A 23733-nucleotide genomic window follows, 5' to 3' on the forward strand; every position below is an offset into this window, starting at 1 on the left:
GGTTTACTGTCGGGGGAAGTATTTCTGGAGTTTGTGTTGTAATGACATTTCTAATAAAACTTATGTAATGTACTTGAGTCTGGGTTAGGGTCCTTGTGTATGTAACATGCGTGACATGAAACCCTGGATCAAAGCAAAAATTCCTTCAAGGTGTTCACACACACACACACACACACACACACACACACACACACACACACACACACACACACACACACAGTCCCGTGGTCTAAATGAAACATTTGTGCTGTGGTCAAAATATAACATGAATCGGGGCGTTGGTGGCACAGTGGTTAGTGCGCACACCCCATGTAAGGAGGCTATAGTCCTCAAAGTGGGCAGCCCAGGTTCAAATTCAGCCTGTGGCTCCTTCCCGCATGTCATTCCTGACTCTCTCTCCCTGATTTCCGACTCTATCCACTGTCCTATCTCTCAATTAAAGGCCTAAAATGCCCAAAAATAAATCTTCAAAAAAAAAAAATATATATATATATATATAACATGAATCAAGCACCAGAGGAGGTTTGTGACCCTGTATAAACCAGCTCTCTCAGAACGCTCCGTTTTGGTGTGTGTGTCTCTTTAAATGTAATGACCCCCCCCCTGAGTTTTCCCAGTAGACATCACTCCTCTGTAGAGAGAATGAAAATGGAGGACCTGTGCAAAAGTTTTGTTCTAGGCTGGGGGTGGAGTCCATGGGTGGAGATACCAGGGGAGGGGAGGGGATTTTTTTTTTTTACCAGAATCCCACTGTGACATCACAAGGAGAGCACATTGTAAACAGAGCATTTTTCTCTGTGTTGTAAGACTTATGCAGACCACAAACAAAGGACTGGATGGGTTTATTTCACATTTTGTGGGTCAGTAGACACTCAGGTTACACAAATATATGTTCAACAACACTGTAGAAGTGGATTATTCAGAATATGTCCCCTTTAAGGTGTAGACCATAGACTGTTAATATTAAGGTATATTGGGCTTGGTTGGAGAAAAATAAATTGGACACAATAATATTAAATGCCGGATTTTTAACTCTCCTCACGGGGAATTTACTGCCCCCCTCCCCTCCTCTTTCAGTGGGTGATGTTGAGATGATGCAACCAGAGGAGGGGGCAGCAGCAGCAGATGATCATCCGGCTGCTCAGAGGGGCTCACATCCGTAAACGATGCTGCCTGTCGTTGTGGGTCAGCGAAGTGTTAGCGACCACGGACATGTAACCACCCATTAAACAGAAAACACAGGTGAACACCAGGTAAGAATATTTGATCAGTTTAATGACACAGCGCTTTTCTGTGTGTCGGCTAATGCTATCATTGTTCGCCTATCAGTAGCATTGTTAGCATTAGCATTGTTAGCATCCTTAGCTTTTTTCATTGTTTACTGACAGTTAAGGACAAACTTTCCGACTGACAACAAACACAAACACCTACTTTGAAGTTACGTTAACTACGCAGACTCACTTTGTCCTGTTTGTTCGTCTTAAATAACGTGACAGTCATTGTTTGAAACCTTAAACTAGATTTTTGGACAGCAGCTATCAAGCTAAATAAAAACAGCATGGCTTTCTCTACTATGATTGATTTCAAAATAAGATAGATGTGTCGAAGTGGTAGCCAACTATAATTTATAATTATTTACCTCATTGTGACTGCGTTAACCACTTATTAAAGTTGAATCCAGCTTTCCTTTTTAATTTAAAGCAACTTGGTTATTCCGTTCATTAGTAAATCAGTTTTGTTGTATTTTTACGACATGATTTGAGTTGTCGTTTGGTATTAATTATATATAACTAAAAATCTGAAAATGTGAAAGTTTTAAGGGAGTTTTGATATTATTATAAGTTTCAGTTTAAGTTGGTGTTGGGGCTTTTGTTCTGAAAGTCAAACAGGAAGTGAAATAACTGACATTCCCTGCGTGCCTGACATTTTAGCTAAAGCTAACTAGCTAGCAGGGTTATCTCTGTGTTTTCAAGTTGTTACTCCGTATTTACTGAACCAGTTTTCACGTTTTCTGTCTTAATGGATTAAAAATAGTCTCCACCTAAAATGTTTAGTTGATATATTATGTCTTTATGTGGTTAATTAACAGTAATACGGCTAACGTTATTTGTGTTAAGTGGGTGTAGCCAAGAACAAAGTACATTTCTCCCGAGCAGAGTCAACAGTGAACTGATGTTGCAGCTTGTCAGTAACCTTTGGGTGGTCCTAAAGACACATTACTGCAGACTTGTGGCCTCTGTGTGTGTGTACTGCTCAATCATCCTCTCAAACATACTCAGGTCATTTAAAATATTCATTGCCTTTCCTGGAAAAGCCTGGAAAGTTGATGTTTCTTTGCCCTCTCTTTCAATCAATGTCCAAGATATTTCACTCATGACATAAAACTGTCTCGCCTTTGCTTTGCTTTAGAAAATAGCTTAGTGAAAAAGTCCCCATTGTTATAAACTGTTGCATGTCACTGAAGTGGCACAGTGGCAGCTGTGGTTCAGAGTCAATCGTGTTACAACCTGAAGGTCGTGGGGTCGATCCCCCAGCTCCTTCAACTACTTGTCAGATGTGTCCTTGAGCAAGACAATTAACCCAAAGTTGCTCCCGCTAATTCTCATGTCAATCTTTATTTTGTCAACCCATAACAAGTGTTATCTCGAGACACTTGACAAAAAGCAGGTACAATACCTTACTCTTTGTTATTTAACCCAACTGATGGGCTCTTTACTCAGCAGCCTCTACCATCAGTGTGTGAATGTGTATGAATGGATGAGTTAATACTGATGGACTCTTTACTCAGCAGCCTCTACCATCAGTGTGTGAATGTGTATGAATGGATGAGTTAATACTGATGGACTCTTTACTCAGCAGCCTCTACCATCAGTGTGTGAATGTGTATGAATGGATGAGTTAAGACTGATGGACTCTTTACTCAGCAGCCTCTACCATCAGTGTGTGAATGTGTAGGTGTGACCTGCGGTGTACAATCTCAAGTCCATTTACCATTGAGCAGGGCATGGCTGATATGAATATTTAGATGTCGATACTGGAACCAATATTAAGGAGAGTAAAAAATCTGGTACCGATATACCAGCTGACATCTTTCTTATATCTATCTTCGATCTATCTGGACATATCAGATATAAAATTAGCCGATGCTGATAGTCATGTGATACGCTAATATCAGCCGATAATGTCGGCAAACCGATTAATCAGCTGGGCTCTACAATCGAGGAGACAGATGGAAATGTGTTATCATGAGAACTTATTATCAATCAGAACTAAACATATGTTCATATTGGTTACATATGATGAGGATGAATCCGTAGGCATGACAACTCGTCCACACATTATGTAGATAACGTCCTTATGGATTCTGGATTGAGTCGCTTGCAGGTTGATGCAGAAGAGGAAAATATGTCACTCACAGCATTTAAGTGACTGATCTTTTATTTGTCTAAATGATGCATTTTTATAAAAATGGCCTCTTTGCAACTCGTGCTTATGATCATGAGGTAGGTTTTGGTCAATGAATCTCAAAGTTTGACCATGTCCGCTCCCTGTAAGGAGGACTGATGCCTGTGTGTGCTTGTTAACAGAGTCACCTTTGGAGTGTTCTCTGTTTCTTTTTCAACTGGAGACGCTACCACAGGAAGCCAATGTTATGGCTAGGAAGTGCCTCGGCGCAGATAAAGCATGAATAAGGAAGGAGAGTGGAAAAGGGGGTCGTGAGTACTGGTACCACCCCCCCTGCCTCCGTCCTTTCTCAGATGTTAGATGTCTGTTACGTCTGCGTCCTCTGTCTCAGTTTCATGCTTTGTTCAACTTTCTGTGAAAGAACACAACATCCGCTTGTTCCTTTGCTCAGCCCTCGATCACATCCTTTTGAATTCATGACCTCTGTGATAAAATCCTGGAGCTCTACATGAATCAGGACGAAGTGTTGGTGGCCCCCCGATCGAGGGGGGAGCAGCTTATTCTGCACAAAGCGATATTTGGTTGTGTGTGGTTGAGGATTTTTGCACGTGTTTATATTTCTATTGAGACCCTTTTTACTCTCACAGCAATATCAAAGTGATGAGAGCTGGAGCTGATGCGGGTGCCTTAAGCCACCTGACAAACCGTTACACCTGTCAATCAGGTCAGCCCAGTGTGTATGTATCACCTGTTATGGTAAAGATATGTTGCATCACAGCAATAATTTAAAAAAAATTGTTTTCATTTGAGGTTTGTTGTGAGAGAAAAAAAATGGTCATGTTTTTTTATTGTCACTAATACAGATTTCAAAGTTTTTTCTTACATCACGTCTTACCTCAGGAGCGCCCCCGCCCCCCCTCCTGTCTGATAGGGATAGTCTCCCGCTGTGAGGAGTATATGTGAACAACCAGGTCAGGAGAATATCCGGAGCAGTCCTCCTGAAGTTATCTAGATATTTTCAGGAGTACATGTGTGAAAACAGCTATAGAAACAGCATCATCTTTAAAGCAGCTTGATTAATTTCACATGTTGGTTTAAACTTCTACATTTAGGCTACATTTTCCTCAAATACAAACTGTTCCTGACAGACCAGTGTGGTCAAATTCATGGAGTAATGTCTGAATATTAAAGAAGGTACAGAGTAAACCTTTTTTGCAGTCAGTTTGCAGAGTGAGACCGTAACAGAAAGACGACTGCCTCTGCCCCATTTAGCTGCACTTTGGGTCCCCAGCCTGCGATCCCATGTCTATTCATATCCAATGAAAAGAGCCATGCTCTAGCTCAGACATCTGCTTTGACACACATTCAGCTATTCAGTGAACTGGCTTGTTGCTATGTGCACATGTCAGTACTGATGGAAACCGCCCTGCAGAACATATTAGATATGAATAAATACATTCAAACACATGCAGAGCAGTGTAAGACGTGCAAAGAGATATATTGATTCTTCTGTCTCTTCAGCTGCTGAAGACATTTCTTCCTTCTTGGTTTATTGTCTGACTTTTAGAGATGCAGTGGGGATGATACAGATTATGAGTTGTCTTTGTCTGAAACTGTAGAAGCACAGACAGACTGAGAGACTGCAGAAGCTTCACAGACAACTATTTATAGCTTTACTGCAAACATGATTTAAAACAACACGTCGACATAAAGAGGGAAGATCTCACAAACACTCTTCAGACATGAGAAAAGGCATGTTCAAAGTAAGGCATGACATGAAGCTTCCTAATAAGGTCAAGTCTGCAGGCATGGAGATGAACTCAAGAAGCAAGCAGACCATGGGCTGAGGAAACAAAACCTACTGGGGAAGAGATTAATATTGTCATCATGAACGGTTGAAGAGTTGTACGGATGTAAACATCATATACATCTAAGTGTTTCTCTTCAAAAGTAGAGCTCAGCTTGTGACCTTAGCCTGCAGTACATATCTACCTGGGCAGCAGAGTGGAAACAGCTGAGACTCATTAGAAGTCATTTCCTCAGCATGAGGCAGGGGAAGATTGTTTGTCTTGTTTGCGTCTCTTTATAAACTTAGAAACTCTCCTCTCTGTTGTTTGATGGCATGTTACACAGACTTTTTGTAAGCATGTTGTTTTTAGCTAATATGTAATGTCCTGCAACTTCCCCCAGGTGGGTGACACTCCCACAGCTAGGTGTTTGTTCTGCCCTCTGAGTCTGCCTTCTCACTGTAAGCAATAGGACATGGAGCGAGAAAGACAGGGTACACCGAAGCCCTTCCAGAGAGGGGGCGTGGTCATACACAGCTCATTTACATATTTAAAGGTACAGACACAGAAACAGCCTGTTCTGAGCAGGGCTGAAATAGAGGGGTTTATAGACAGGATCAGAGTGGATTTAGAACAAGGAACTTCACACACATGTTTTGAGGAGCTCTGAAACTTATTTAAACTGAAGAAGAGGAGGAGGATATGTCACCTTTAAGACAAAGGGTTTGCAATTTTCTTGTTGTCCATATAAATTAGTTGTAATTTAACACTTCTCAGAATTTATATCACTAAAGGCCAAGATTATCCCAAACCCATAAATATCATCTGCTTCGAGTAGGGCCCCAACCGATAGTGATGATGCTTGTTGTAATCCATATAGTGCCCTCTGCTGGTGAAAGAGAACTGCTCGTTTAATACAATGAGACTCAAATCAAATGCTATTTGGCTGGTGAATAAAAGATCTTAATTAGTAATATCTGCGCATATCTGAGATAAAATGAGCTGATACCGACAGTCACTGGATAAGCTAATATCGGCCGATATTATCGCCTGGCTAATTAACCAGTCAGGATCTAGCTTTGAAGACTCTGTGTGTTCAAAGTGGATATTATGTGAAGGAAGACAGTGACACCTGAACCCTGGAGACAAAGCTGGAATCTGTAATAAAAGCATTGATTTTTAGAATAAGCCTCGCTCACTGGTGGCTCGTCAGCAGGTTCATTTGGAATATGTGGCTCAGATGTGAGTGTCGTGTGCAGCTGTCTTTGCTTTCTGATAATGTGTATTTATTATTTAGTAAAGATTCAGTCTGTTAAGTGTCTCAACATTTGTGTCCCAGCTGTGGTACATTGACCAGCTTTTCACACTGCTCCTCATCAACTCTGATTTAACACTGAACACACTAAAAAACAAACATTGAATGTGGTATGGATTCTAGCGTGCCTTCCTGTGTCAGCTAACTTTTCCTCACTTACGAGCTTCAGTGGTAAAAGAAATCTGTGCTCAAGCCTCAAGTACTCACTCTTGGTGTCAAGCTGTCTCAAACCGGCTTTCTTCCTATCATGGCATCAGTTTAGGCTGTCTGCAGAGCTGGGCGCAACATGCAAACAATACCATGTAAAACTCTCTGCAAGGAAACTGCTTCTTCAGAAAACTTAACGTCCACTATCTTGCTTGGTAGCTATGCTAACGAATGCTAACAGACTCTATGGAGAAAGTTGAGAAGAACAAATGTATGATAAAAGTATGTTTCAACTTCAAACTGATATGGATGAATGGGATTTTGAAGGTCTTGTGCTCAAATTGGATTCGTGGCTATCTCTACAAGCCGCAATATAGCAACGAGCAGTTGAGGCTGATTTAATGGCCAACGGTGCTGTGCATTCTGGGATTTGGTGTCTTTCATCCACGAGCCAAAAAGACACTTTCTGCCTTTTCTCTGCCAAGAAGGCACCAACTTCAAAATGTATTTCACATTTCTACTACATATATGACCCAATGTCAATACAGATTCATGTTTCAACGGGTGAAGTATCCCTTTATGTCAGGCTGGTAGTTTTGAACTTTTTCCACTGCTTCTGGCACTGAATGATTATGAGGCAGGAGTCGTGTCGAGCCGGCCGGTTGCAGAAGAGATATCACATTTGTTTCTGCCGTTGTGTTGGTCTTAGCCTTCACTTCGAAAAACTCCCTGACCTGTTGATTACATCTGTGCTGTGAGGCAGAAGACTCTAAAACCAAATTATTCCACTTTACTGGAGGCAGCAAGCCTCCCCCCCACACACACACGCACCAGAGCCATCTAGTGGAGAGAAATTGGTCATCCTTTGAAAGCCCCACTCTCAGTGAAGTCTACATTCCTGTATCATGGGTGGTCCAGTCTCCCACAGCAGACGGGACTGACCCCATATGTAACTGCAGAGTAAATAAAGTGGAAGTACCACCAAAGTGACGATTTATAATGTAAATATCAATAAACATGTTTGTTTTGCAGAAATATGAAGATCGACTAAATAAGCAAAATGTTCCTCTACGTCCCCAAACATAGACTCTGTGGGATCGACTTCACATCACAGAGACAAACCGAGGAATGTGTTTCCAGAAGTGCTCGGTCATTCAGTTGGGTCTCTGTGTTAGTTTAAGACAGATAAATGAAAGTCAATAAACGTGATGATTTGTCGTCCTTTGGTCAGTGAAACGTGGTCAGAAAGAAGGAAAGAGAGCGAGGGTGGCGTGTTTGTAGAACGTTAACAAAAGGACAACAGCACAACAAACCCTCCTTCCATCATCGCTGTGTTGTTGAGGTTGGAACATAAAGGGGGGAGTCAACGGGTGCTGCTAAATTAAGTGGGTCTCCCCTGATTACACCTGTGTTACTACCTCAGATGGCAGACAGGGGGCATCATGTCCTCCATGCATTGCAGATGAGGCGTAACCAGGTGTCAATGTCTCGCCTTCAACAGCCTATTTATAACCCCTACATGTCTAAGCATGTTACATTTGTTCCACCCTCTGTGTGCACAGATTGAGCCTTCAATGTATCGTCTTCAGAGAGCGCAGCATGAAGAAGTCGGTCCGGCCAGCGGTGAGTAAGGCGAGTGGAGACCGAGGGAAGGCAGAGGCCGCTGCTACCACGGGAAAGTCTGCAGTAAAGACCGGCGCAACGGCACCTCTGTCCAAGGTAAAAAAAAACAAAAAACGCTGATTAAAGCCGCTTTTTAAAGTTTGTTTTTGACTTACTTTGCTGGGGTTTTTTTTGTGCGTTCAGGTGAAAAGCAATGATGATCTTTTAGCAGCGATGGCCGGAGGGAATCCTGCATCAAATAATGCTGTCTCCAAGACCAAGAGGACCGCCTCCGTCGGGACTAATGCTAGCAACCTAGACAGCAAGACAAAGACAACATCAGGTATTTCTATGAGGACATAGTCCTTAAAAAACAATTCATCTCTTAATGGCACTTTAAAGATTAACTGTTTTCTCTCACCAGGTACTTCATCCAAGCGGACAACAACTTCAGTCTCCAAGGAGCCCAATTCATCTCGAGACCGTCTCCGGACCTCCAGGACCACGGCCAATAAAAAGCAGTTGGTGTCGGGGAGTGTAGCTGGAGATGTGACCTCAGGAAAACGGTCCCGCAATCAAATCCCAACAGAGTCCGAGGGCCGCATGAGCAAGTCGAAATCAGATGGCCAGATCAGCGATAAGGTGGCTCTGGAGGCCAAAGTGAAAGACCTGTTGGGTCTCGCTAAAAGTAAAGATGTGGAGATCATCCATCTCCGCGGTGAGCTCAGAGACATGAGGGTCCAGCTCGGCTTGGGAGGGAAAAAAGCGGCGGCGCAGGAAGGAGCTATGGAGGAAGAGAAGCCCCAGGTGTCGGCCATCACAGCGGCTGACGTGGAGTCCACTCTGATTCTCCTACAGGAGCAGAACCAGGCCATCAGAGAAGAGCTCAACATGCTGAAGAGCGAGAACAGGATGCTTAAAGACCGGCTCAACGCCCTGGGCTTCTCTCTGGAGCAGAGGCTGGACGCTTCAGACAAGCTTTTCAACTATGCCTCCCTGAGCCCGGACCTGGCAGCCGGCAGCGGGCAAAGCGACGGCGGAGGAACGGGCACGCTTACCTCCTCGGTCGAAGGCTCCGCCCCCGGCTCTTTGGAAGATCTGCTCACAGGGCATCAGCACGGAGGCTCGGCCGACAACCTCGACAGCGAATCCAGCGAGGTGTACCAGAGCGTCGTCACCTCCAGCGACGACGCTCTGGACGCCCCCTCTGGAGCCTCCTCGTCATCGGAGTCTGAGTGCGCGCCCAGCAGGGACCGCTCGCGGAGGGGCAGCAGCGGCAACGCCAGCGAGGTGTCTGTGGCATGCCTGACGGAGCGAATCCACCAGATGGAGGAGAACCAGCACAGCACCGCCGAGGAGCTCCAGGCCACCTTACAGGAGCTGGCCGACCTGCAGCAGATCACCCAGGAGCTGAACGGAGAGAACGAGCGTCTGGGGGAAGAGAAGGTGATCCTCATGGACTCTCTGTGTCAGCAGAGCGACAAGCTGGAGCTGTACGGTCGACAGATTGAATACCTGCGCTGTCTGCTGGAGGAGCATCACATATCGTACGCGCTCGAGGAGGACATAAAGAGTGGGCGCTACTTGGAGCTGGAGCAGCGCTACGCAGACCTGGCGGATAACGCCCGCTTTGAGAGAGAGCAGCTGCTGGGGGTTCAACAACACCTGTCCAACACTCTGAAGATGGCCGAACAGGACAACGCGGAGGCCCAGGAGATGATCGGAGCACTGAAGGAGAGGAATCACCAGATGGAGCGCATCATGGAGTCTGAGCGGCAGGGCCGGGCGGCCATGGGGGCCGCACTCGAGGAGTACAAGGCAGCGGTGGGCAGCGATCAGGCGGAGCTGAACCGCTGCAGGGCCCAGCTGGACCAGGAGAGGCAGAGGGTGGCCGAGCTGTACTCTCTTCACACTGCGGGGGACAAAAACGACATCTGCCAGCTGCTGGAGGGAGTCCGTCTGGGGAAAGAAGAGGCGGAGGCCAAGGCGGCAAAGTTGCAGGAGGAGCTGGAGCAAGCCCACAGTGAACTCACGCGGCTGCAGGAGACTTTTAGTAAGGTCAGTTCAAAATTGAAAAGAGAAAATTGGGATGACACACAGTGTACAGTAACTCTTAAAGAATTACAGCATGCTGCTGCTGTTTTGTTTTAACATAGGTAAGCTAATTATCTCACTGCCCCTCTTTGTGTCCGAGCAGCTGGACCGGGAATACCGAGACTTCCAGGGGCAGGTGCAGCAGCAGATGGGCGAGCAGGCGCACGCTCTGGAGAAGCAGCGTGACGAGCTGCAGGAGAAAGAGACGGAGGTCGCAGACATGAAGGAAACCATCTTTGAGCTGGAGGACGAGGTGGAGCAGCACCGAGCTCTGAAACTCCATGACAACCTCATCATCACAGACCTTGAGAGTAAGTGGACGGACAGCAGTGTAAACTTCAACCCTTTTTCAAACACACATTTCTGTTTCTGGAAAGTTCAAGGCAGACTGCCCCTGATAACGCTATTCTTCTTGATCTTACTGCTCCTCCTGTCTCAGACTCGGTGAAGAAGCTGCAGGACCAGAAGCACGACATGGAGAGAGAGATTAAGATCCTTCACCGCAGACTGAGGGTAAGATTAAAGTCCCCTTTCAAATTCTGATATTTTCTGGAGTCGTCTTCCACATGTGTCCCTGGCAGCAGGTGATCGTATACATGTAGGGCACACGCTCACAGCTCAGTTAATGTGAGGAGGTTACCTGTGGCAGAATGGTGCTGTGACAAGGTGTAGGTGTTTTACAGATTAGATCTCTGAAGCGCTCAGTTAAAAAGGGCTTGACAAATAAAAAATCACAAGGAGACAAAGTTTACATACACAGGTCACAATGTCAAACCACAAGTGAAAACACAATCACCTTTTGTTTTATAATTGGAGCGAGGGGATGGTAAGAAGGCCGAGGTTGGATGATCTGAGTGGACGAGGTGGGGGAATATAGAAGAGGGGGTCAGGAATGTAGTCGGGGTGAGGTCATGCAGTGCTTTGTATGTGAGTAACAGGATCTCGTAGTTGATTCTGAATTTTACTGGAAGCCGTTGAAGGGAGGTGAGAACGGGGGAGATGTGGGAGCCACGGCCTGTTGGGGTTAATAATCTTGCAGCTGCCTTTTTTTATCTGTGAAATGGTTTAGTGATGATTGGCTGACGCATAGAGAGAGAGAGAGAGTTACAGTAAAGGAGAAAGTGAAGGGTAGACCATTGTGTGATTTTTGAGATAATTCTTTGCAGCAGGAAACACTACTGTTCAAGCTCAGTGGTGTTAATGTCAAAGGTCATGTGTTGGTCAATGATGATTCTTTAATGTGTGATTGAAGATAATAATCTGTTCACCTGTTGATGTGAAATGACCCAACCCAATTTAAAAGTATCTCAGTTTTAGCCTCTGAGTTGGGATGATGAGATCCAGCTGTTGGCATTCACACATACACACACCACCAGGACAACGTCCAAGTCCTTAAGTGGCTTAAGTGAGAATTGCAATGACAAACATGAAGGGCTTTCACTCTTGCATATATTATCAGGTGCAGGAATGATCTAGATATTTTCAGGAGTGCAGATGTTTAAACGGCTTAAGAAAGACTCACCATCTGAGTGAGGGATTCTGCATCTTTCAGCTCATTGTTTTGGTTTCTTAGTCTGAAACTTTACTGTGTGTAGTGCTGCATGGATCAGTTTATCTGCCAGATATGTCTGTGTGCAGCTAGTTATAGTTCACAGCTTTAAGTTAAAAGGAGAGGAACTTTTACAATTGAAATCGTGTGTGTGTGTGTGTGTGTGTGTGTGTGTGTGTGTGTGTGTGTGTGTGTGTGTGTGTGTGTGTGTGTGTGTGTGTGTGTGTGTGTGTGTGTGTGTGTGTGTGTGTGTGTGTGTGTGTGTGTGTGTGTGTGTGTGTGTGTGTGTGTGTGTGTGTGTGTGTGTGTGTGTGTGTGTGTGTGTGTGTGTGTGTGTGTGTGTGTGTGTGTGTGTACACGTGTGTGTACACGTGTGTGTACACGTGTGTGTACTGTAGGAGGAGTCCATGGAGTGGCGTCAGTTCCAGGCTGATCTGCAGACCGCCGTCGTCATTGCTAACGACATCAAGTCAGAAGCTCAGGAGGAGATTGGAGACCTGCGGCGCCGGCTGCAGGAAGCCCTGGAGAAGAACGAGAAGCTGAGCAAGGAGCTGGACGAGGTCAAGACCCGCAAGTAAGGACCAGAGAGTACCCCCTGGAAGAGCAGCAGCAGTCGCTCTGACATCTTCTTGTGTTGTGTTTGTAAACAAACTGAATCTGGTTGCTTAGTAACGGAGTTTACATTCATCTATCACTGATTTAAGAGGCCTCCAGACACTTGGTGATGAATGACGTCATCGTGGTCATGATGTGAATAAACAAACTGCTCTAATGTTTCCCAGGCAGGACGAGGAGAGAGGCCGCGTGTATAACTACATGAACGCAGTGGAGAGGGACCTGGCTGCTCTCCGGCAGGGGATGGGGCTCAGCAGACGATCCTCCACCTCCTCAGAACCCTCCCCGACCGTCAAAACACTCATCAAGAGCTTTGACAGCGCCTCGCAAGGTACTGCGCAGCGTCACAAGACGCTCCACTGTCCTGCACATCTTTATTATTTAAAAAAAAAATTTGAAGCCCTGTGTTCACCTAGCGTTGTTTTCTGAGCTCTCCACTTTAGTACAGCCGCTCCGAGCACTCAAAATGAAAATCATTCACCTTTTTAGAAAGGCACTGTTGACATCACCAGCGCTCTTTTCCAAATGTTTAATATTCCCCGTAGTTGTGTCTCCTAAAGGTCGTGTCTTGTATTCACATCCTCCTCGCTCCGTGTCTGATCGGGGAATAAACGATCTCAAATATAAAACATGCAGAAAAAAGTAACAGAGCAGTGTGGGTCATACAGCGGGCGTTGTCAACAGACTGTTATCATGGAGATGTGCACACCAGAGCGCATAGCCAGCACTTTTCTCCCTGAAAAAAGCGCTAGGTGGTAAATGCAAAATTTCTGAAGGGGATTTAATGTTAGTTTGACAGTAAAACATGATTATTTGAAGTGGTTTCTGTTGCTTTAATTGTTTGTTCTTTTATCAAGATGCTTTATGATACAGGTCAGGAGGATTTTTCTATAAAAGTAATTTCATTATCATAATTATTATTTTTTAAGGTTTATTTTTGGGCTTTTTACGCCTTTATGGAGAGAGGACAGTGGATAGAGTCAGAAATCAGAGAGAGAGAAAAAGAGCCATGGCATGCAGGATTTGAACCCGGATGGTCCGCTTGGAGGTTCGTGTGTGCGTGTGTGTGTGTGTGTGTGTGTGCGCGTGTGTGTGTGCGTGTGTGTGTGTCTGTTAGAAACAGATCTAAACTGCTCTGTTTGTGTTTGTTCCTCTCCTCACAAAGGTCCGTCTCCCACGGCGACAAATGGCGCCTCTGTGGCTCCAACAGCGCCAGCCGCCCCGCTGCCCCGCACCACCCCGCTCAGCCCCAGTCCCCTGAAGACACCGCCGGCAGCTGCTGTTTCACCCATACAGGTACAGAACGTGTGTCATTTCAGAAGTTTTAGTGGTCAGTGTTCAAATCATCACAGAGAGACGGATAGCCTTTCATATCACAGGAGCAGAAGTTAGCCTCTGACTCAGCAGTGCAGTTGACTCCAGTTCACCCTCTAGGATATGCTATCAGGCGTCCTCAATGAGGAACAGATGTTTTATAGAGTAATCATTAAGTTTAATTTTTTTTTTGGGGGCTTTCATGGAGAGACAGGACAGTGGATAGAGTCAGAAATCAGAGAGAGAGAGTGGGGAATGACTTGCAGGAAAGGAGCCACATGTTGGATTTGAACCTGGGACGCCCGCCTGGAACACTACAGCTTCCGTACATAGGGCGCGCTCTAACCACTAGCCACAGGTGCCACATTCTTTGGGCTTTTTAACGTATTTGATTTTAAAAATTGTGGAGTGGATAAACTTTTGAGGAGTTTTAGAGAAACTTGACTTTGGGAACGTGACTCCAATTTGTGTTGACCCTGTCTTTGAGAAACCATGTCATGTTCAGATTATAAATTGACTAATTTCATTTTTTTTAAACAATATTGTTATATTTATTTTAACATCTTTTTTTTCTTTAGACAAAAACAACAACTTATAGAGCTTTCAAGTCACTTTTTTTTTATGTCATGTCTGACCTCAGGGTGTTATTTTTGCTGTTTCAGAGACACTCCATCAGCGGGCCTATGTCAGCAGCCAAGCCGCTCTCCTCTCTGAGTGACAAGAGGCCGAACTACACGGACATCACCATGCCAGGTGAGGCAGCCGTCACTGTCAACATGCCGTACATTCACTCCAACCCTTTGTCATCAGATAAGCAGCTTTACATCTGTAAAGTGGATCAGAAAGGGTCAAACAGAGGACACTGTAACCATCATACAGTCCTGAATAGACCACCCCCCCTTTCTCATGAGAAGTAACGCCACAGTTTCTCCCAGCAGGTTCAATGTTTGTTGACTTCATGTCTAGTTAATCTAAACCCCGGAGTGGATGATAAGAGGGGAATAACGAGCCGTCACATAAAGCACCATATTCCTCCCTTCACTCTCACCAGCAGCGGCTTTAAGTGTTTCCTGTGAACGTGCAGACGCGGCCATAGCCTCCGATGTCCCCACTAATTTCTCTCTGATTTATTCTGTGCTCGCTGAGTGAGGGAGCCTCGCTCAGTGGTAGTCCCTGAACTGGTTGGAATGTGGCCCTTCACTGACCCTGTTACTGCTCACTTCAGAGGAAGTCCCTTATGAAAACACTTGCTGTATGTTTACTGTCTCCACAGCTGAGCACCTTCTCAGGGGGTCTTCAAGCGGCAGGCCATCATCTGCCCTCCAACGGGTCTCCAACATGGACTCCACCAAGACGATCTCAGGTTAGAGATGCTGCTCCTGTTACAGAAACGGCTCCAAAAGCAATCGAGTCCGAAGTTTTAATGAGACATCTATATTTGTCCCCGAGCAGTGTCCCGCCGGAGCAGCGAGGAGATCAAGAGGGACATGTCTGCTGCAGACGGGACGTCCTCAACCTCATTAATGGCCTTGAGTGCCGCCTCCTCCCCTCTCTCCTTGTCCTCCTCCTCCCCCACAGCTTCCGTCACCCCCACAGCACGCAGTCGCATAAGGTACCACTCTTAATGTTGTACTGAATAAAAGTAGTGTGTTGTTCTTTTTTGTCTTTAATCCTGCAAACACACTGTTGTAAGGAGGAGCCGGTAACTGCTCTCCTGGCTCACTCTCTCTTTTTGTGTGTCTCACAGAGAAGAGAGGAAGGACCCGCTGTCGGCGCTGGCCAGAGAGTACGGAGGCTCTAAGAGAAACGCTTTGCTAAAGTGGTGCCAGAAGAAGACTGAGGGTTATCAGGTATGTGTGAACACAAACAGACACATTCTTCACTCAGACTTCACCTGGAGTTTCTCCTCCAGCCTCCTCGTATTTATTCTGCAGAAAGTCAGAGTGATCTGATGTGAGAACACAGCAGAGTCAGTCCTTCTGAAATGATCTGAGTGCAGATGTGAAATCGGCTTTAGCAGAGCTGTCGTATAGAGAGGCAGGCAAAGAATGTAAAAACCACTAAGGGCTCCAGTGGAAAAGATGCCAACCACACGTCTGATTAAAGATGTATACATTTCAAGGTAGACTGTGCGACTTTTTGATCCAGTAGATGTCGCCCTTGAGCTCCAGCATGAAACCAAAACAAACAGCTGTTTGGCCACGCCTCCGCTCTCCTCCAGAGACACACCTCCAACCCCTCTCCACTCACATTCACACAAAGGAGTTATGAATTACAACTCACCATAATTAAACAAAATTAAGCACAAGCAGCAGACTAAATCGTCCTTTGCTCGAGCTGCAATCACCTGTGTCCTGTATTGTTGTGTTAGCATGCTACTGTTAGCGCTCTTTAGTTAGCTCCTAGCTACACATTGCATGTAAACTGACACAGAATGAGCGTGATCTAAAAACTCTTACTAACATCCAAATAATCAGTGAGTATGTTCTTCTTCTTCTCTCTAGTTCTTGACTAAAACAGCTTTTATACACAAGGGGAGGAGCCGGCCGTCCCATCCATGTAAACACGGCTCTGACAACAACACAGCCAGTGGGACTCGAGCTTCTCACTCATTGAAGACAGTCATGAGAGAGACTGGATTTATGATTTATTTATGTGTAATATGTCGCACAGTCTTCCTTTAATTTAAAATTTCTCTTTCTGTTTCAGTCCAGTGTGACGGTGTTGTGGTTGTGGTTGCGGTTGTGTATAGTCTTTGGGTCTCTCAAATATTAAGAACTAGAGTCTGAGTATGTTCACAGATAAACATCGGAGCTTCAACCTGTAAATGAGCGAGCTTTAGAGACCATCAACAGGTGGTGGAGACTCACCTGCAAACTGAGGTGATGTTTACCCCTATTATCTGATGTAGGTTACGGTTACCATGGCGCCTCAGGTCTTCACCAGGAAGTGGGCAACATTTAACACATCCTGTGTTATCTAGCAGACAGAAACACAAGTTTCCTCTGAATCATGTCATTCTGTCTTCCCGTCTCGTTTACACACACATCACAGATTTACTGCCGCTGCAAAGGTCACGCTGGTCACAGTGGAAACGATGATACATGTGATATGTAATGTTGATGCTTCACATAAAAGTCCCACAACCGTTATCACTTCCCGGTGGTTAAAATGTTTGAAGTGTTTCCATGACGACCAGGTCTGTACATTGTTGAATGTGTCGTCGTAACGCAGGCCGGTGGTGGGGAGTGACGTTAATGACCAGGGATGAAATGTCGTCCCCTCAGGTACAGATAAGGCCAGATGTCTCATCCTGGACTGAAATGACCTCTGACCTTTATCTTTCAGAACATTGACATCACAAACTTCAGCAGCAGCTGGAACGATGGTCTGGCCTTCTGTGCTGTGCTCCACACCTACCTGCCCGCACACATCCCCTACCAAGAGCTCGGCAGCCAGGACAAGGCAAGTACTGCTCCTCTGAGAGCGCCATGAGCCTTGAGCCATCACCACTGTACGATGAGCTGACGTGCTGTAGTGTGACACCTCTGTGTACTCTTCTTTTCTCAGAGGAGAAACTTCACCTTGGCTTTCCAGGCAGCCGAAAGTGTGGGCATCAAATGCACTTTGGTAAGCTTTCTTCCACTATGACTTTATGTAAAGAAAGATTAGCAGGGGCGCTAGGTAGCTTAGCATTTATGGCGTGCGCCCAATGTACATACACTACAGGCAGCTATCGTCACGGCCGCGGCCTACCTCTACATTGTGTGTGCTTCCACTGGCTCTGCTGCTGCTACCACAGAACAGAAAGTCAGACACTGTTGAGCCGTAACGCAACACAGCGGAGCGGACACACAATGCATGCGTATCTAGTGGAAGTTCTGAGTTTGAAACCCGATCTCAGTCCTTTGCTGCATGTCTTCCCCCTCTCTCTCCTCCAAACGGTTCCCGTCTCTCTTCGGCCATCCTCTCCATTAACGGCAAAAATCACCTCCAAATATAACTTCTAAGAAACTTGACTTTACGTGGAGCGGAAAAAAAAAAACTATGGTCAGATATGAAAAGTATTTTTTAGACATTAATCCCTTAGGAAGGTGTACAGGAACACGTTGTTCTCCTCGCTCCATTGTTTGTCCTGATTCTGGATTTCTTATTTCATTCCTTCTTACACACTAAGCTCCTCTTCAACCCCAGGCGCTGCTCATTTTAATCATTAACCAGAGCAGAGATCCAGTTTGTCCTTTGAGTTCTGCTTTTATCCTCGTAAACGTCTTTTACCTGCTGATGTGTTAGCCATCACAAAACTGAGGCTGTGCTGCGTCACATAACTCAGACAGAATAAATCAGCGAAATGACAACCATACAAAAAATATTGTGTTTGAATACAGAACTTCACTAAATGTCATCAAGTCTGTTATTTACAATAACTCGATTTCCTGTGAGGTGAATATGGAGCTGTACGTGTTAAAAAGAGAAGATTTGTTTAGCATAATGGCTGGACGTCGAGAAAAGGCCCGCAGGAATCTGCAAAATGTAACTCTGACCCCTAGTGTTTAAAATGGGTACTGCAGTCAAGATTCTAAACATTGTAGAGAGCTATTTCCCCCCCTCCTCTCTAGAGTTATTTTACAGTCATTGAAGCTTCAGAGTTTATCCAGCTCTGCATGGGTCTGTAAACCTTTCTGTGTTCTAACCTCTCTCCATTTTTCAAAAGCATCTCCAATATTGATCCTAGTTTGAGCACGTTTCTGCTCGTGGAGCTTATTAGAAACATGCAGAGGCTTTTTAGGTCGGGTACAATCACTTCTATCTGAACCACTTCTCTTGACCGCTTCCATCGCTGCAACACCTGTTGACCTGATAACTGCTCTCATATCTGACAAACAGAGGGGCGTCCAAAACGGCCGTGTAGGGGGGTGCCTTTAAACCTCCTACCTTCTCTGGTCCAAACAAATCCAGAGCATTCAGGAGCAGAATCTAAAGTTAGAAGGAGGACATACTGGCTGCTGCATTGTTGTCAGAGAAGCCAGCACTTCAACATAGCATGTTAGATTTAAGAAGTGGTGATTATATGTGTGTGTCATAATGTCTACCTGATTTAAAACATACAATCATTCTCAATAAGGAAAAACACATACACTTGGCTTAGTTTTCTGTCTTTGTCTTTTCCAGGACTTAAACGAGATGGTGCACACAGAGAGGCCTGACTGGCAAAGTGTCATGACTTATGTCACAGCCATCTACAAGTACTTTGAGACCTGACTTCATGGTCTCAGCCGCCCTGCGCCTGCAGCACAATCAGGGCTACGCCAGCCCTCCTGAGCTCCAGTCAACAGTTATACCTCACCCTCCCCACACAACAGCAACGCCCGTCTCACACACGCTGCATGTCAGTCCTCAGCATGACTCAACACTACAAAGCAGACCACAGCCTCACTGGACACAAACACACAGCTACGCTATCCTCCATGCAGTGCTGAGGGTGACTTGTGTAGGGCTTGCCTTTTTACTGTTGGTAACTAATGAACCAAGTAGGAACTGACTCTAAGATCATGTCTGCCTCCAGGGATCTTCTGAAGAAGCTGCAAGAAAAAGAAACCAAGTTTCAGTGCCTTCTCCCTGGCTTATCGTCCATCACAGTAAACTCATGTTTAAGGTGTTTTCAGACTTTCAATGTGCTACTTAGCAAGCAGAGGGATTCACCGCCATTTTTCTTCTGGATATTTTGTGGAAATACGCAGCTCCCACAGAGTATCGAACCAAATGTTAGGGATGTTGGAATTCCCCGCCAAGCCTGGAGATTCAGATGGACGCAGCCTTTTTTTGCACCAAGTCTTCCACTACGATACAGATGCCTCTCTTTTAACGGATAAAGTGCCTGTGTGAGCGATTGATGCAGGAGACCCGGATTTTAGCTCCCTCTCCGGGCCTGATCATTGCAGAGGCAGAGTGTGTTTTTGTGTTTTGTTTTTTTTCACTACAGTTTGTGAAGCTGAAGATTCAACAAGTTGTTGCCAAATATGTTTCAGACGCCTTTTATAGTGTTGATGTTGTGGCGAGTTGGTCATCAGGACAGACTGACACTGCAGACAGCTTCTACATCCACATCCTATCATGTTTTTTATTTTCATTCTCCGAACACAGAAATATGCTACGCTCCTCAAAACGACTACACATTCTGTTAAGCAGCAGTGCAGCTCGTTAGCTAACATTCCTGTAATGTGTATGGATTTAAACACTAAACGGTAAACTGAGAGCGTAATGTGAAGGACCAACAGGGTACCCGGTGCACAGCCAACCTGCGTCCTCAGGTGCCGAGCAGTTACACGATCATACAATGAAAACATAAATGAAACATAGCACACTGAACGTGACTTTACTGTCACTTTATGGTGAGAGAAGAAGTCATTTTCAGAGTAAAGTGTGTGTGCATAGATGAGGCCTGCAGCTGGCGTCCTGCATGTAGACTTCTTTCATTGGGTACACATACAACATACAGTACACAGCGTCATTTCATCATCACCTCAGTATCTGAATACCAGCTTAACAAAACGTCTACTTGAAGGTAAATGCTTCTTTCTTTAAAGGAATAATTCCACTTATTTATGAAAACGTTTTCCCTTTCTTTTTCATAACAAAATGAGAAGATTGAGGCGCCATCAATGCTGCAAATTTGAAGCTAAAACCTGCTAGTTAGCTTAGCTTAGCTTAGTTTAGCTTAGCTTAGCATAAAGACTGGAAACCAGATTAAAACGGCTAGCCTGGCTCTGTCCAAAGTCAACTCGTGCATTTATCACATTTATTCACTCATGCTCCTACAATATTGTAGCTTAAATTCACGTAGCAGGCCGGCCAGTGGAGGGTGTCGACCTTCCTCTCAGGCCACACATCGGTACACACAGCGCTGCAGTGGGCATCCTGAGCGCAGTCTAGCTACTTTAGACATCACCACGTTTAACAATGTGAAGAACTCGGTGAAACGTGGAGTCGTTTATTCGTCCCTGATACCTCCACGTCCTTCTGACTTTATTAATAAAGCTTGCTGTTTAAACTGTTATATCTGAGTTGTGCTAATAAGCTTTAGAGATGCTGGTGTGAAGACGGAGCCTGACACCTGTTCTCCTCTGTGCTTTAATTTAAGTTTTAATGCTAAGCTAAGCTAATCTCCTGCTAGCTGTAACTTTATATCTAACTTACAGAAATCTTGTCATTAACGCTCGGCACGACGGTGATAAAAAATAATTCTCCAAATATCCGAGCTGTGTCTGTAACATCAACGATTGTTGCTGAACTCTTAATCTCGTTCGTTGACCAAATAACCTTAACAATTAATCGGACGATTCGATTGTGCCCGTGATTTATTTAGGTGTGATTGCTCTAATTGTTTCAAACAAGATGTTTTTTTGACATTAGAAGTATCACAAACTGTTACCATGATGATTGTTTTTTTGTGTTGCGTCATGTTAAAAAAAACTTCATTTGGCGACTTTATAGCTGAAGGTCAGCCTTTATGTCCCCCAGATTAAGCATCAAAACAAATGGTTAATAACACACTTTGATGTAGTCGTAGCTTATAAGGACGCCGGTGCAGAAGTTGTCAGCAGGCGTTACACGCCATTTCATGTGCTTTAAACAGTACAATACGCTTTAACACATTTATCGAACGCTTACAAATTCTGTTCTGCGATTCTTAATTCGGGGGACTTTGAAGGAAGTGTTTCCGTGAAGTGCTATCTGACTGATGTTGTGTTTATTGTGCCTCAACATACCAAGTTTACTGTATTTATTTGCCTAGTTTCTAATCATAGAAGTGAGGTCATTGCTTTATCTGGGTGTCTGTATCGATTACACAGACGTTAGTAGCTGTTCTGAGAAACGCTTTTTGGATATCACACTCATTTCCTGCCTTAGCTGTGTAGCCTGAGCTTCTGGGAGTGGAACTGTGACGCTAAAATGAGGTTCTTGATTGGGCCCTCCAGAGAGTGATGGTCACAGAACCGGTTTGGGGGGGGGAGCTGGATGAATTCAGCCAGGGTCGCGGTTAAAGTGTCCAAATGCTGTTTTGACCTGGGTCAGATGAAGCTACCGGACTGTATACATGGCTACATCAGACGAAGGTCTGAGTCAAGATTTAGAAGCACATCCTGCTGGTGCTGTTTGCCACATCAGCCCAACGTGTACAACTGCAGAGACATTCAGTGAATGAAAGTTAGCACAAGAGCCTGCGACAATGACATTTTTTTTATTTTGTTCATGGAGAGAGTGTGAGTGAATTTAAATACATTGGAAGGTATTGGCGCTCTGTAGATAGCAGTGTGTGGTGCCGTGATGCTGAGGATGATTATCAGCCAACTGTTTGATTATGTTCTGCTTGGTTTGGCCGCAGGCCCCCTTTGATTAATGGCTCCTGACGGGAACGTGTGAGAATTTCAGAAAGATTTGAATCTTCTCCATCCTGAAAGTGAAATGTGTTTGATCACGCTTTAGTGATCCTTGGACGTTATGAGCTCCAACTTTACCGATGTCGAGCGATTTATGGACACTTGAGGTCGGACTGCTGATGCCAGACGGCCGCCGACCGCTCGGCAGCACGTTCCACTGTTACACTGTTTGAGACCTGAGATGATGCTCTTTACCACAACAAGCAAAGCAAATGTGAAAAGTGCATTGAATCTTCCTTTGGTCCACTTCATAATGCTACTTTATTTGTTTACTTGAAAATGCTCTGAGAATTTCACTGAAGATATTTTGTTTCCATGTTGCCTTTTTCACCCAATTGCCACGTTTTGGATGTGGAAAATGTCTTTTGTTTTCTTTACACTACATGCAGTGCTGAAATGATCCCTGCGTGGGCCAAGTTAAAGCTGAATGATACAATCTGTTTGGTGAGCGTGTGTATGCGTCTTTGTTTGTCTAGAAGGGACTAAGCTACAGTATTAAGTTCACACTATCATAATCAGTTGTAAAAAAAAAAAAAAAAAAAAAAGCTGTCTGAATTTTATGTTGCTTTATTTTATCTGGCAGAAGTATTAAAAGACCATTAAAACAGCCATGGTTGTTCTCCTATATGTCCTAACAAGGTAAAAGACCTTACTCTTTATTATATTCTAGATTATTTAGGCTCATGATGATCAGGCAGAAACCTGGAACAGAACCAGACTCATGATGATCAGGCAGAAACCTGGAGCAGAACCAGACTCATGATGAACAGGCAGAAATCTGGAGCATGACGAAAAGCAGAAAACTTAAAGATAACCAGGTGGCTGAGACTCAGTTGGTAGAGTCGCAGTCTCTCAACCAGAAGGCTGAGGGCTCGATTCCCCAGCTCCACTTGTTCAGGCAAGTCCCAAGGACCCTAAGAGAGCTCAGGAGCTCCCAGGAAATATATGGTTGGTAACTGAGATTTACAGTAATATGATGTGAATGCACACAGAGAGAAAGGAGGGCGATAGGAGCTCAAGGTGCAAGTTCCCCCGGTAGTCTAAGACTATAGCAGCATAACTAGGAGCTGGTCTACACCAGCACTAAGTATAAGATTTATCATAAAGGAAAGTTTGAAGTCTATTCTCAAAAGTACAGAGTGTGTCTCTAGAGCTGAAGTCTCTACCTCCCATAGAACATTTAGAGACCGTAGGTACCACGAGCAGGCCTGATAACTGAAGGCTCTACCTCCCATAGTACATTTAGAGACCGTAGGTACCACGAGCAGGCCTGATAACTGAAGGCTCTACCTCCCATAGTACATTTAGAGACTGTAGGTACCACGAGCAGGCCTGATAACTGAAGGCTCTACCTCCCATAGTACATTTAGAGACTGTAGGTACCACGAGCAGGCCTGATAACTGAAGGCTCTACCTCCCATAGTACATTTAGAGACTGTAGGTACCACGAGCAGGCCTGATAAC

General features: G+C 44.9%; 1 protein-coding gene across 1 annotated transcript; it reads left to right on the forward strand.

Moving 5' to 3' along the window:
• The first annotated feature begins 1094 nt into the window (after positions 1 to 1094).
• On the forward strand, positions 1095 to 22878 carry specc1la (sperm antigen with calponin homology and coiled-coil domains 1-like a). The gene is made up of 16 exons (XM_020636380.3): positions 1095 to 1253; positions 8217 to 8373; positions 8461 to 8599; positions 8681 to 10314; positions 10454 to 10661; positions 10790 to 10863; positions 12298 to 12473; positions 12682 to 12845; positions 13680 to 13810; positions 14491 to 14581; positions 15102 to 15191; positions 15281 to 15440; positions 15576 to 15678; positions 17177 to 17293; positions 17399 to 17458; positions 19001 to 22878. Exons 2-16 carry the CDS (start codon positions 8254 to 8256, stop codon positions 19088 to 19090), a joined length of 3357 nt encoding a protein of 1118 aa, XP_020492036.1. The 5' UTR covers positions 1095 to 1253; positions 8217 to 8253; the 3' UTR covers positions 19091 to 22878.
• Positions 22879 to 23733: the final 855 nt, after the last annotated feature.

The sequence above is a fragment of the Labrus bergylta genome, chromosome 2, assembly GCF_963930695.1.
Source record: "Labrus bergylta chromosome 2, fLabBer1.1, whole genome shotgun sequence".
NCBI classification, from domain to species: Eukaryota; Metazoa; Chordata; class Actinopteri; order Labriformes; family Labridae; genus Labrus; species Labrus bergylta.